At 37.2% G+C, this 12,695-nt stretch overlaps 1 protein-coding gene across 1 annotated transcript in view; it reads left to right on the forward strand.

Moving 5' to 3' along the window:
- The window catches only part of LOC121319888 (cystic fibrosis transmembrane conductance regulator-like), a 35,185-nt gene continuing 22,490 nt past the window's right edge, over positions 1-12,695 (forward strand). Inside the window, exons 1-11 of the mRNA XM_041257816.1 lie at positions 1-556; positions 1,899-2,009; positions 4,152-4,263; positions 4,592-4,807; positions 5,231-5,320; positions 7,282-7,445; positions 7,821-7,946; positions 9,049-9,295; positions 10,191-10,283; positions 10,517-10,690; positions 11,240-11,431. Coding sequence (XP_041113750.1) covers positions 504-556; positions 1,899-2,009; positions 4,152-4,263; positions 4,592-4,807; positions 5,231-5,320; positions 7,282-7,445; positions 7,821-7,946; positions 9,049-9,295; positions 10,191-10,283; positions 10,517-10,690; positions 11,240-11,431 — 1,578 coding nt within the window. The 5' untranslated portion in view covers positions 1-503. The remainder of the gene's footprint in view (positions 557-1,898; positions 2,010-4,151; positions 4,264-4,591; positions 4,808-5,230; positions 5,321-7,281; positions 7,446-7,820; positions 7,947-9,048; positions 9,296-10,190; positions 10,284-10,516; positions 10,691-11,239; positions 11,432-12,695) is intronic.

Below are 12,695 nucleotides of genomic sequence, written 5' to 3' on the forward strand. Positions count from 1 at the left end.
TTTTGTTTCTCGGGAAGGAATGTTAACATACTCTTGTTATCTTTCTTTTGTTAATCGAAAAATAGACACAACTTCAAAGGATTGTGCCAAAACACTTCCATGTCCAGTTGTAGCCCATGCTGATTTTTTCTTTCGTATTGTTTGTATACTGTTTCAAAATTAAATTTCCAAAGTACAACTTGCCATCCGTCTGGCATAGACGTAATATGTAGCTCTTGACCGGCTCTGATTTACGCGGAGAAAACGAGCTGTCACTGCACTACGGTAAAAGTTTATTATGAAGTGGAAAATGCTGGTAGATTTGCAACTGTTTAAAGGTCTGGATTTGCCCCTTGCACTGTGCGCTGAATGAAACCTGAGTGATCCAATTAAACGAGTGACATCATGATGCACATAGAATAAGGTGGAGAAAAAACAAGTGGCCAGATTCAATACAGAGAGTTAACAGACATGCCATCAACACAACTCTCAGATGCGAAAAAAGAAGCCAACGCGTTACAATAATGCAGAGATCACCTCTAGAAAATGCCAACTTCTTCTCCAAACTTTTATTCTGGTAAGAACAACTTAGTTCAAGTTTTGGGGAGAGGGTTCACAAAAGCTATTAATGCCTGTAATTGATACGCTCAGTTATTTAAATGCAACCATTTATTCTGAAGAATTAACACATTTTTAGATTGCACTATTGTTATGTGCTAATTGACTGCAGTATCGGGACATTCACTTATACAGTATTTAACAATTGTTTTCTCATACCCCTAAATTGAGAGTGCAAGTTAAGGCGAGTGGTTAACATATTTTTGAGCAATTATCATAGAATAATGAATTTAATTAAAAAAAAAAAAAATTGTGCTTGTAGTTTTACAGACAATACACACACACAGACACATACCACACACACACACACACACACACACACACATATATATATATATATATATATATATATATATATATATATATATATATATATATATATATATATATATATATATATATATATATAACGCCATAAATCATACATATTTAAAAGACCAATGTGCGATGTGCGAGTTTCTTATCAATTTAGGTATGAAATGTTTATTTTAAAAAATCGATATTTCGATAAAATAATAATAATAATAATTACAGTATATACAAGTAAATATGTCTTTTATATGTAAAATATAGGTACATGGATTTGTGATTATGAATTGTTCAGTTACAAAAGTTGTCAATACATTTTGGGATTTTTCACATTTGTTCCACTTAGTACGGTATTATAAATCGTTATTCTATAGAAAGGGTTAGACTAACTTATTCTCGTACTTAGTATCCTCTAGAGGGCAGCAGCAGTTATTTTTGGGTTCGTTGCAATTGCGACCTTTTTTTAGTACGCAGCTGGGGACTAACTTCAGGCGCCAAGTTCGTTACAATTGGTATATAACTTGCGTACTAGTTTAGTACAGAGCTGCGTACTAACCACGGGATCAACCCCAGTTAGTACGCTGCTTTCAGTTCGTTGCAATTGACCCCATGTGACTACGTGTTTGCTGCTGCTTGGACTAAAAGCTCAGGAAAAGTTTCACTTAGTTTTCTGCTGAGAAATAGACGCTATTGTTCCATGTCAAGCAGAGCTGTTGAATCAATGCTTCCATTATTAACATGACATTTGAGATATGAATAAATATTATATATAATCCAAAGGTTTCAGGGATGGAAGTAATACTCTCGTTGCCAAACAGTTTTAACCATTTCCGGACATCAGTCGGTTTATTGTTGTGGTATTATTTGTTTAAAATATGTCAACAACTGACAAATGACATTATTGGCACATACCAATTAAGCAATACAAATATATAATTGTCTAACACAAAATTTTGTTTGCATTTGCATTGTATATATTTTTTTGTTGACAGCTGGCCATCAGCAATTTTAAGAAAGGGATACAGGCAGAGATTAGAAATATCAGATATATACAAGGTGTCGTCTTGTGATTCTGCAGACACGCTGTCAGAGAAATTAGAAAGGTATGTACAGATCTACTTTTGCATATGTCTGATTGTTTGCATTGCAACTCTGTCAGTGCACCGTGCTTAACACAAGATAATAACGAGGTATGCTTTGGGTTTAAGCTCCTTACGACAGACGTTTGTGTCCCATTAGCCGTTTTGTTGTTCTTGTTTTTTTGTTTATTGTTACTGTACATGTTACTGAACAAGCCCATACATGCATGTGGTTGTTTTACTATATATATAGGGTGCCGTGAAAAAGTATTTGCCCCCTGTCTGATTTCTGCACTATTGCACATTTTTGGGACAGTAGTGAATCTTCCCAGGAGTGGCCATCCTGCCAAAATCTCTCCAAGAGCAAGGAGTAAAATCATCCAGGAAGTTACAAAGAACCCTAGAACAACATCCAGGGATCTACAGATCTCTCTCCCCTCGGCTAAGGTCAGTGTTCATGACTCCACCATCAGAAAGACACTGGGCAAAAATGGGATTCATGGCAGAACACGATTGCTCGTCTCAAATTTGCCAAAAAGCACGTGGATGATCCTCAAGAGTTCTAGAACACTGTTCTATGGACAGATGAGTCAAAAGTGGAACTTTTTGGCCAACATGGGCCCCATTATGTTTGGTGAAAACCAAACACTGCATTCCACAGTAAGAACCTCATACCAACGGTGAAGCTCGGTGGTGGCAGTGTCATGATTTGGGGATGATTTGCTGCATCAGGACCTGGAAGACTTGCTATCATTGAAGGAACCATGCATTCTGCTCTATATCATAGAATTCAACAGGAGAATGTCAGGCCATCCGTCCGTGAGCTGAAGCTGAAGCGCAGCTGGGTCATGCAGCAAAACAATGATCCAGAACACACAAGCAAGTCTACATCAGAATGGTTGAAGAACAAGAAATTGGAATTTTTGGAATGGTCTAGTCAAAGTTCAGACCTAAACCCCACTGAGATGTTGTAGCAAGACTTGAAACAAGCAGTTTATGCTCGAAAGCCCACAAAGGTCACTGAGTTGAAGCAGTTCTGCATGAAGGAGTGGGCAAAATTCCTCCACGGCGTTGTGAGAGACTGATCAATAATTACAGAAAGCGTTTGGTTGCAGTTATTGCTACTAAAGGTGGCATAACCAGTTATTGAGTCTAAAGGGGCGATTACTTTTTCACACGGGTATTGGGTGTTGCATAACTTTCTTTAATAAATAAATGAAATAAGTGTCAACATTTTGTGTTATTTGTTCACTCAGGGTCCCTTTTATCTAATATTAGACTTTGGTTGAAGAGCTGATAACATTCAGTGTCAAAAATATGCAAAAATGCAGAAAATCAGACAAGGGGCAAGTACTTTTTCACGGCACTATATATATATTTATATATAATGTGTGTGTGGGTGTGTTTCCAGCACATTTTCCTTTCTAAACATGTTGATAAGCTTTAGTGATTCCATGCATAATATTTACCAGTGAAAGGCAACAGGCAAAGCAAGTTACCCCATTATTTATAGGTACCTCCAAATGCAGCAGATATCTGACTCAGAAACTGATAGACAGTTTTACACAGTGTAGTGTGCTAAACAAATATATAAATTGCCTTTTGTACCCCATGTAGTCTTTAGAGTTGAACAACTGATCATCTATGTGCATGCCTATAAATATATTGCCTTTATGGTTAATTTACAGCATAAAGAAGGAAGTTTAACATTTAAATCCCGGCCCATCTCAAATGCCACCATTGCACCCCATAAAAAACAAATGCTGCCTAAAAGATCTATCTTTGCTCTTGTTTTGTCCTGCCAATGCTTGGAGGATCTCCAAAACCTGTATTTGCCTATTATATGTGTATTTCTCACCGGAGCACAGCAGTTCTTTAAATAAGCATAGCACATGACCTTTTAAATACAGCCCCCTACTGGGTGATATATGGATGGCCATTTTTAATCTGCCAAAAATGTGGTCTGGTGGGAATTTGAACTTCTATTCAATTAACGAGTTGTTAAGGTTGGGTTTTCAAGGTCTCTATGTACTCTACTGTCTAATAAGTTACCTTTGCCAAATCCCCTGGGTTATACGTGAGTGAATCTAAAAATGTCAGAAAGGCATGTAATCGCTTTACACACTATTACATAGATTTTAATGGTCTTGTTTTGGTCTTTGACAGAGAATGGGACAGAGAGCTTGCAACATCAAAGAAAAACCCCAGTCTCTTCAAAGCAGTCCGGCGATGCTTTTTCTGGCAGTTTGTCTTTTATGGAATCCTCCTATACCTTGGGGTGAGCTATGATTATGAGTTACCAGTACTTTAGAAATTGACTGATTTTTGGGCCATGAGAAATGATACACAGATTAAACACCTATTTTTGCTTTGTATATGAAGTCATGCTGGAATAGTGTAAACCCACAGCGCAGAAGTAAAAGCTGACAAAATAGCTAAAATCATTGCCACTGTGTTCCTTTTTTTAATTTTTATTTATTTAAACATGTTTGGCACGGCAGGGTGTGTGTATATACCTACAGTATGACTTGAACAGGGTTATGTGCTGTTCCAACATCTAAAGGGACCATGATGTGTTGCTGTTTGTTTGTTTGTTGCACTAACAGGAAGCATCAAAATCTGTACAGCCCCAGCTCCTGGGAAGAATAATAGCTTCTTACGATCCAGCTCATGAAGAGGAACGGCAGATGGGATTCTACCTGGCCTTCGGCCTCTCCTTACTTTTCATTGCAAGGATATTCCTACTGCATCCTGCCATCTTCGGTCTTCATCGTCTGGGAATGCAGATCAGAATAGCTTTGTTCAGCTTAATTTACAAAAAGGTAACGCTTCTCTGGATGCTAAAAAAAAGCCACTTTGGCAGATCTAGCCTGTTTATATATGCCTGTGGCAGACAACGAACTGAACAGTCACCTTTTAAGCACCTCAGCAAAGACTACAAAGATACAATATTTGAGGAAGAACCACTCTGAATAATTTTAATGATATATATATATATATATATATATATATATATATATATATATACATCTTTGAAGTTTACTTAAGTACCAGTAATTATCCTAGGTCAGCAGTGGTGGTAGGTTCACAACAAGTTGAAGAACCTTTTTTTTAATACCAAAAAGCTGACTTCCCATTTTTCCAACTTTCTCTAATGCAAATAGAACCTTTTAATACATTACATATACTGTTCATTTAACTGTTAACTACAATACCTGACTTCAGAATTGTGTTTGTCCTTACAGACTCTAAAGGTGTCCAGTAAAGTCCTAGATACAATTAGCACCGGTCAGCTAATTAGCCTGATGTCTAACAATCTCAACAAGTTTGATGAGGTATGTTGTTTATTTTATATTTTATATTATAGGATGGCAAATGTCTGTGTATGACAGAAGTGAAAGCATTGCGATTGTCGATATAACCTTTACACAAACATTCATGTCCTATGACTTTATTATAGGCCTGCTTTATTGTTAATACAGTACACAAATTAGATTTGTTTTCTATTCATTACCAACCTTTATATAGTCCAGGGGTACTCAACCCTGGTCCTGGAGGACCTTTGTCCCTCCTGGTTTTTCTTCCAGTTGTACCCTAAATTACTTAATTGGACCAATTAAGTGCTTATTAGAAGCTTAATTGGTTCAATTCATCAGTTTAGTGTACAGTTCGAACAAAAACCAGGAGGGACAGCGGCCCTCGAGGACCAAGGTTGAGTAGCCCTGATAGTCTATTGTCAGTTTCATTGAAAAAAAGAGGAAATGTTGATTGAGAAAATGCCGTTGGATGGCTGAGGTACGCAGCAGATTGCAGTTGAGTGGAATTCTGAGAGTTGCCTCAGGTATGATTTCTTTTAAGGCAGGTGACATCAATCATGCTGATATGGAGAATACAGCACAGTAAAAAGGGCACATGTTGATGTCATGAATGGGGTTTCTCAGAACAGCTCAGTGAAAGAACCAACTTAACGACATGCACAGTTCTGCTCCCCCAGCAGCTGGGAGTGCTTCAAAGCAGATTTCATTAGGGATCCGAGTGAGCGGAAAACTCACTCTGAGCCGCTCAGTTACTTAACGCACCCAGAGAAGGAAAACGTGCGCTCTGATTCGCTGAAAGATCCTGAGCAGTCTATAATTATGTTTATAAATTATGGTAAGAATTTTGCAGCTGAAAATACTGTAGCAGGTTTTTTGTGCACACACATGCTGTCCTTCCAATAATGTTGTAAGTTTACCTCAGGTATCGAGGACCATTCAGCAAAATGCAGATGTTCATGATACAGAGATGTAGTTTATTTCCTTTAATTAGTTGGATTGAGATTCTTGTGCAATTGTAATGCACTTATGGGCAAGTAATCTGTACTTGACAGCGCTGAGAGCACGCACACTCATAAACTCCCAGTTGCTACAGATACCAAGTCTGAATCTTTTTTTACTGTGTGTTTTCTCTTAGATAATATTAACAATGTATTGTTAATATAATCTAAGAGAATACCTTTCTCTACAAATTTCCAATTGTAGATCAACCTCCACCATAACCAAAAATATCGCAAGCGGTATAAAAAATATAGAGCCTGAGAAGTGAAAGCTGACCTTTGTACTTTTCCAAAAGTGGAGTTCACATGCTGAATGTTGATGTACATGCTGAATGTTGATGTACATGCTGAATGTTGATGCACATGCTGAATGTTGATGCACATGCTGAATGTTGATGCACATGCTGAATGTTGATGCACATGCTGAATGTTGATGCACATGCTGAATGTTGATGCGCATGCTGAATGTTGATGCGCATGCTGAATGTTGATGCGCATGCGGAATGTTGATGCGCATGCGGAATGTTGATGCACATGCGGAATGTTGATGTACATGCTGAATGTTGATGCACATGCGGAATGTTGATGCACATGCTGAATGTTGATGCACATGCTGAATGTTGATGTACATGCTGAATGTTGATGCACATGCTGAATGTTGATGCACATGCTGAATGTTGATGCACATGCTGAATGTTGATGCACATGCTGAATGTTGATGTACATGCTGAATGTTGATGCACATGCTGAATGTTGATGCACATTGCAATTGCCACAAAGTAATTATCACTTAGATTACGCAAGTGCTCATACATCCTGGATCCCTTCACTGATATTTGCTCTTCTTAATGGTTTCTATGTTATTTGTTACATCAGTGACAGATAGGTTGTATGGCCCTAGTGCTTTATTGATGTGAAGTATATTACTATGTGCAGTTAATGTTGTTGTTTTTTTTTTGTGTGCTGTTGTTCAATTTTAAGGGTCTTGCATTGGCACACTTTGTCTGGATTGCACCACTGCAGTGTATTCTGCTGATGGGATTTATCTGGGAGCTGATCGGGGCCTCTGCATTTTCTGCACTGGCAGCTCTGACTCTTCTTGCCATTATCCAAGCCTGTCTTGCACAAAGGATGGAGCACTACAGGTAAGACGTGTTTAAATAATCCAAAACAGGAGTTTGTTGTTATTCCTATTTAGGCAATCCCTTAATTGACATACATGTGATTGTTTGGACTTACATTCACAAGAGGCTGTGCAAACAAATTCACGTGCAAAGCTTATCAAGTTCAGGATCGGTTCCAAAGATATATACAGTATAGTCCAATGAGTCCTTACAAGTGCCTTCGCTACTTACCTACATTGATGGATGATTGTTGTGAGTCTTTAGATTTACTGTGAAACCTTCATTGGTAGCATACTAGTAAGGCACCCACAATCAAATGGGGCAATTTGTTAGAAAACTTGATTTTATCTTAATATCATAATTTGTTAACAGACTTATTTTTATTCTTTTCTGAAGAACTAAGAGGGCAGGAAAAATCAATGAAAGGCTGGTAATTACATCAGAAGTTATTGAAAACCTCCATTCAGTAAAAGCTTATGGCTGGGAGGAGGCTATGGAAAAAATCATCGATGCCATCAGACAGTAAGTTTAATAACTGTGTGTAACTTTTTTTGTTCATAGTAAATGTCCCCCCAGGTGATGACTTTAAGTTTGTTTCAAACACATTTAATTAAAATCTAATTGTCTTGAGCGGAGAAGCATAGGGGAGTTACAGAAAAAGAAGGTGTGGGTATATGTGGCAAAGTGCCTGCACCTGTGTGTATTTTGTGTTGTATATTGTGTGTTAATGTTGATGTATAGTTATTGGTACACGGGATATAAACGGGTCTGTGTAACACAAGTGTTTAAAATGTATATTTGTATTTAGGCACGAGGATTGCACAGCACTTCACATGCAAGTAAAAAGTAATAATATGTGAACACAGGGAATTACACTTTATTAATTCACGTGCAGTTGTACCGCGACTCCAATTGAATGATTGATTAGCAATCGAGTCTCGGTACAGCTGCATAAAAGCAGCACGATTTCACTCACTCGGGGTTGTGTGTTCGGTGAGTGGAGAATGGGAATGGAGACGGAGGTAACTGTAATAATAATAGTAGTAATAGTTAAAATAGAAGCTCACCGTGTTTTGTCTGTATAGTCCATTTCGTTTCATTTCTTTCTTTGTTTTGGCTACCAGTGCCGTGTCCTGTGTTTTGTTTGTCTTGCAACCTTTTATTTTCTGTCTGTCTGTGCACTATTAAATGCTGAGCAAGACCATTCGCTCAGCTCCACCAAACTCCACCTCTCTTTTTTATTTCCTGTTTCCAGTTTCTGTTCTGACGTCCCCCACTTCAGTCTTTGTGACAGTATTTTATTATTGACAGGTATTTTTTGAGGAATATCTTTACTGAATGGATAAAATAATTTTCTTTATATTAATGCAATTTTATACCAGTAACTGTTTATATTACCTGTGCAGTAAAAAAATGGTAAATGCAAGAAATAATCTTCAGTGAGATTTGTATGATTCCTAGTTCTATGAGGCAAAAGTAGTTGAGTCCTTTGTTAAGAACAGAAGATAATACCTTTTGTTTCCGAACCACATGACCGCAAGTCTGTGTTGACTGCAGGAAGTAACAAAGACAAAGGTAGTGTAGCAGTATGACATGTAGTGTATTTGTTTTTACCTTGTAACAGGGCTGAGGTGAAGCTCACCAGAAAGACTGCTTACCTCAGATACTTCAACAGTGCAGCCTTTTTCTTCTCTGCCTTCCTCGCCGTCATTGTGTCTGTGGTGCCCTTTGCTCTCAGTCATGGAATAATCCTTCGCAGAATATTCACCACCTTGTCCTACTGCATGATCCTCCGAATGACTATCACCAGGCAGTTTCCTGGGTCTGTGCAAATGTGGTACGATTCCCTGAGAGTTATCCAGAGGATTGAGGTATAGCATGAAATCTTCCAATATACTGTAAAGAAGGCTAGTTGTTAATGCAGTTGTATGTGTGTGTGTCTGCGTTTTAGCAGTTTTGTTTCATGTGGCTAGGGGTTAAAATTTGAGAAAATGGATGACCCAATAGGAAGCATGTTTTAGCATGTTGGACAAAACCACGTCACAAAGCTTGACGTGTTGCTACAACTGTTTAAATAATGCACCTATATTTTTTATTTTCATTGTTAACATCCTGACAGCTTTTTACACTTATATCTTTAAAGTCTGTTTCTAAGCTCTTTTTTAAAAAATGTCCGCTCTAGTGCACTAGGGTTTGAGACCTGCCCTCTAAATCACCGCAGGAAGAGCAATTAAAAAAAAAAAAAAAAAAAAAAAAAAAAAAACATAACAAGTGCTCTGGCTTTTCTGTTCTATACCACATCATGGATCGTTATTGCCGTGTTACCTGTTTGACAATGTGGGCAATAATCCTTACACTATCAGAGCACTAGAGCGGCCATTTTGAAAAGAGTTTTGAAACAAACTTTAAAGTTAAAAGTGCACAAAGTTGTCAGGATGTTAACAATGAAAAGAGAAAAAAATACAGATATGTTATTTAAACAGTGAGGCTGCGTAATGTTATAGTTTTCAGATCCCAGCCACTTACTGTTTAACTGTTTGTTTGTTGGAAAGGTGACCAGTCATTGCTTATTTATGTTTTGCACAAAAAATTATCATAGAATACAGTGAGAAGTTGTGGCTTTAATAGGTCTAAAGGAGAAACATAGCACTTGTGGCAGTTACTTCAGAATAACAAAATTAGACCCGATAAGATTAAACGTGAAAGGTGTTAAGATACTTATTATAAAAAGTATGATGCATAACCTCTGTATAAAATATCTTTCAGGACTTCCTTAAAAAAAATGAATATAAAGCACTGGATTACAATCTTTCAGCAACAGAAGTTGAAATGGTGAATGTAACAGCATCTTGGGATGAGGTTAGTATGTGTAGCAATTAGTTATCTTCTTGGGACCATGTATACCTTATAATGGTCTTTATTGTTTCCTAAAATGTTAGTTGATTTCTTTAGGTCTCAATTCCCAATAGTTCAAGGAAGGACATGTCCTTTATCATCACTTTAGTACTGCCTGATTCACATACGCCCTTACAGATGTAACCTTCCCTTCCTTTATTATAATAATGTAATCCTTATTCTCTGTTCTTGATCAGGCTATAGGAGGGCTGTTTGAAAAAGTAAAGCAACAAAGTGACATTCCTAATGGAGAGGACAGCCTGTTCTTCAGCAATTACTCCCTGTATATAACACCTGTCCTGAGAAACATCAGCTTGCATTTGGAAAAGGGAAAGATGTTGGCAGTAGCTGGATCAACGGGCTCAGGCAAGGTAGTCCTCAGTTAACTCTACTGCTGAAGCTTTGGAGGTACTGGTTGAACAGACTCCATGCAATAATTTACATTTGCATATGCTTTGCTTTTGACTTCATGTGTAACATTGTCATGGCATTCCACTTCAGCACTTCTCAGGACATGCAGTGCTTGCATACTTTAGTACTAATATGTTGCTATGTGCACTGCTCCCTGGGTGGCACACAGTGTGTAAGAAATGAGCCTGTCACACATGGATCTCATTGAATTGGTTGCTGACTGCGTCAGTTCCCAAGAGCTTGCTGTAATACTGCTGTCTTCAGAGTAATCATACTGTAATATAAGTTAATGATAAACTTTAATAATATATGTAAGATAACTTAATGCATTACACATATTTTTATTTTTATTTTTACAATAGACAAGATCTTATTATGTGTAATTACATCTGAAGTTCTTTAACTATTCACCTTACATACTGTCAAATGTCAATAAAGATGTGGTGAGTGGTCCACAGCAAGCAACCTCAGTTTGCCTGTAATACCTTCCCATAATTGTTCTTCTTCAGAGCTCTCTTCTGATGATGATCATGGGAGAACTAGAGCCGTCGGAGGGATTTACTAAGCACAGCGGCCGCATCTCCTTCTCCCCCCAGATGTCATGGATCATACCTGGAACCATTAAAGAGAACATTATATTTGGTCTCTCTTATGATGAATACAGATATACCAGTGTTGTCAAGGCTTGTCAACTTGAAGAGGTAATTCAATAATAATAATAATAATAATAATAATAATAATAATAATAATAATAATAATAATAATAATAATAATAATAATAATTTAGTGAGTTGTGTGTGCCTTTTATGTGTACAGTTTGGCCACATGGTATAAGTAAACAGGGCTTGTTGGAGCCATTCCAGTTCAGCAGTAATCTGTGGAAACCTGTTGAAGGCCTAAGAATGTATCATGCCACACTTATCATGTCCATGTCTAGTTTCAATACACACTGTGCAGAATCCCTTGATGATTCATATTGTTTTTTACATGCATTTTTTTTTCACACTAAAATCTTGCATGTCAACCCCCATTTAATGTGGAGTGTTACAGGATTACAGTGATCGTCTAATTCTTCATGACCCCAGACTCATCTTGATAGCCCCTCTGTCATTTGTATATCATCAGGAAAATGGACATGCTGGAAGGAAACTTGCTACTCTAAATTCTAAGCTATATGTAAACCATTTATTCATATTAATTTGGGAATATAAGCACTTTGAAATTTAGCACTACAAAAGGCCGTGGCCAAAGGATGTGAAGTTCTCACTCTACATATAAACCTTGCCATTGACTGATAGAAAACCAGATTTTAATTGCTAAAACTCTTTCATATTTTATTAACTTCTTCTTTTAATTAGGTAAAAGTAAAGAAGTTAAGGAGTTAGAGATTCAACTCTCACTAGAACCAACATCAATATGTTGATCAGTTTTGATGTTTGCAGTGATAGGCTTAGGTAAGAAATGACCAGAGAGACTTGCATTTGCTAAATTCCCACAGAAATCAAAAAATCTAATGGAATATAAAATAAATGTATAATGACCTTCAGGAAGCACACCTGGCAAAAACAAATGAATTCTTTCAGAAATAGCAGAAACAAGTTTGATTTCACAACTGGCTGCTTGCAAGTAACTTAAAAAGCTACGGTACATAATGGTTTAGGGGGAGTTTTCTTCTTTTTCTTATATGATTCAATAATTATAAAGATTTCATTACAGGGCAGCGTGATAGATTTGTAGATATCAATGTTAAAATGACGAACATGCTGAAACTGCATTTTGTGTGGTTAAGTTTTACGTTCTTTATAAAGGCTGTTTTTTATTTAATTACTGAGTAATCAATACACCTTGCGTTGCTTTGTTTATTCACAGGAAGTTGAGCTAGATTAGTAACTTAGTTGCTGATAGCGCTTGTGATTAGTCATCCTTAGTTACTTTTCAATTCACTTTACATTCTGAAAACAATGC

The sequence above is a fragment of the Polyodon spathula genome, chromosome 8 (assembly GCF_017654505.1).
Source record: "Polyodon spathula isolate WHYD16114869_AA chromosome 8, ASM1765450v1, whole genome shotgun sequence".
NCBI classification, from domain to species: domain Eukaryota; kingdom Metazoa; phylum Chordata; class Actinopteri; order Acipenseriformes; family Polyodontidae; genus Polyodon; species Polyodon spathula.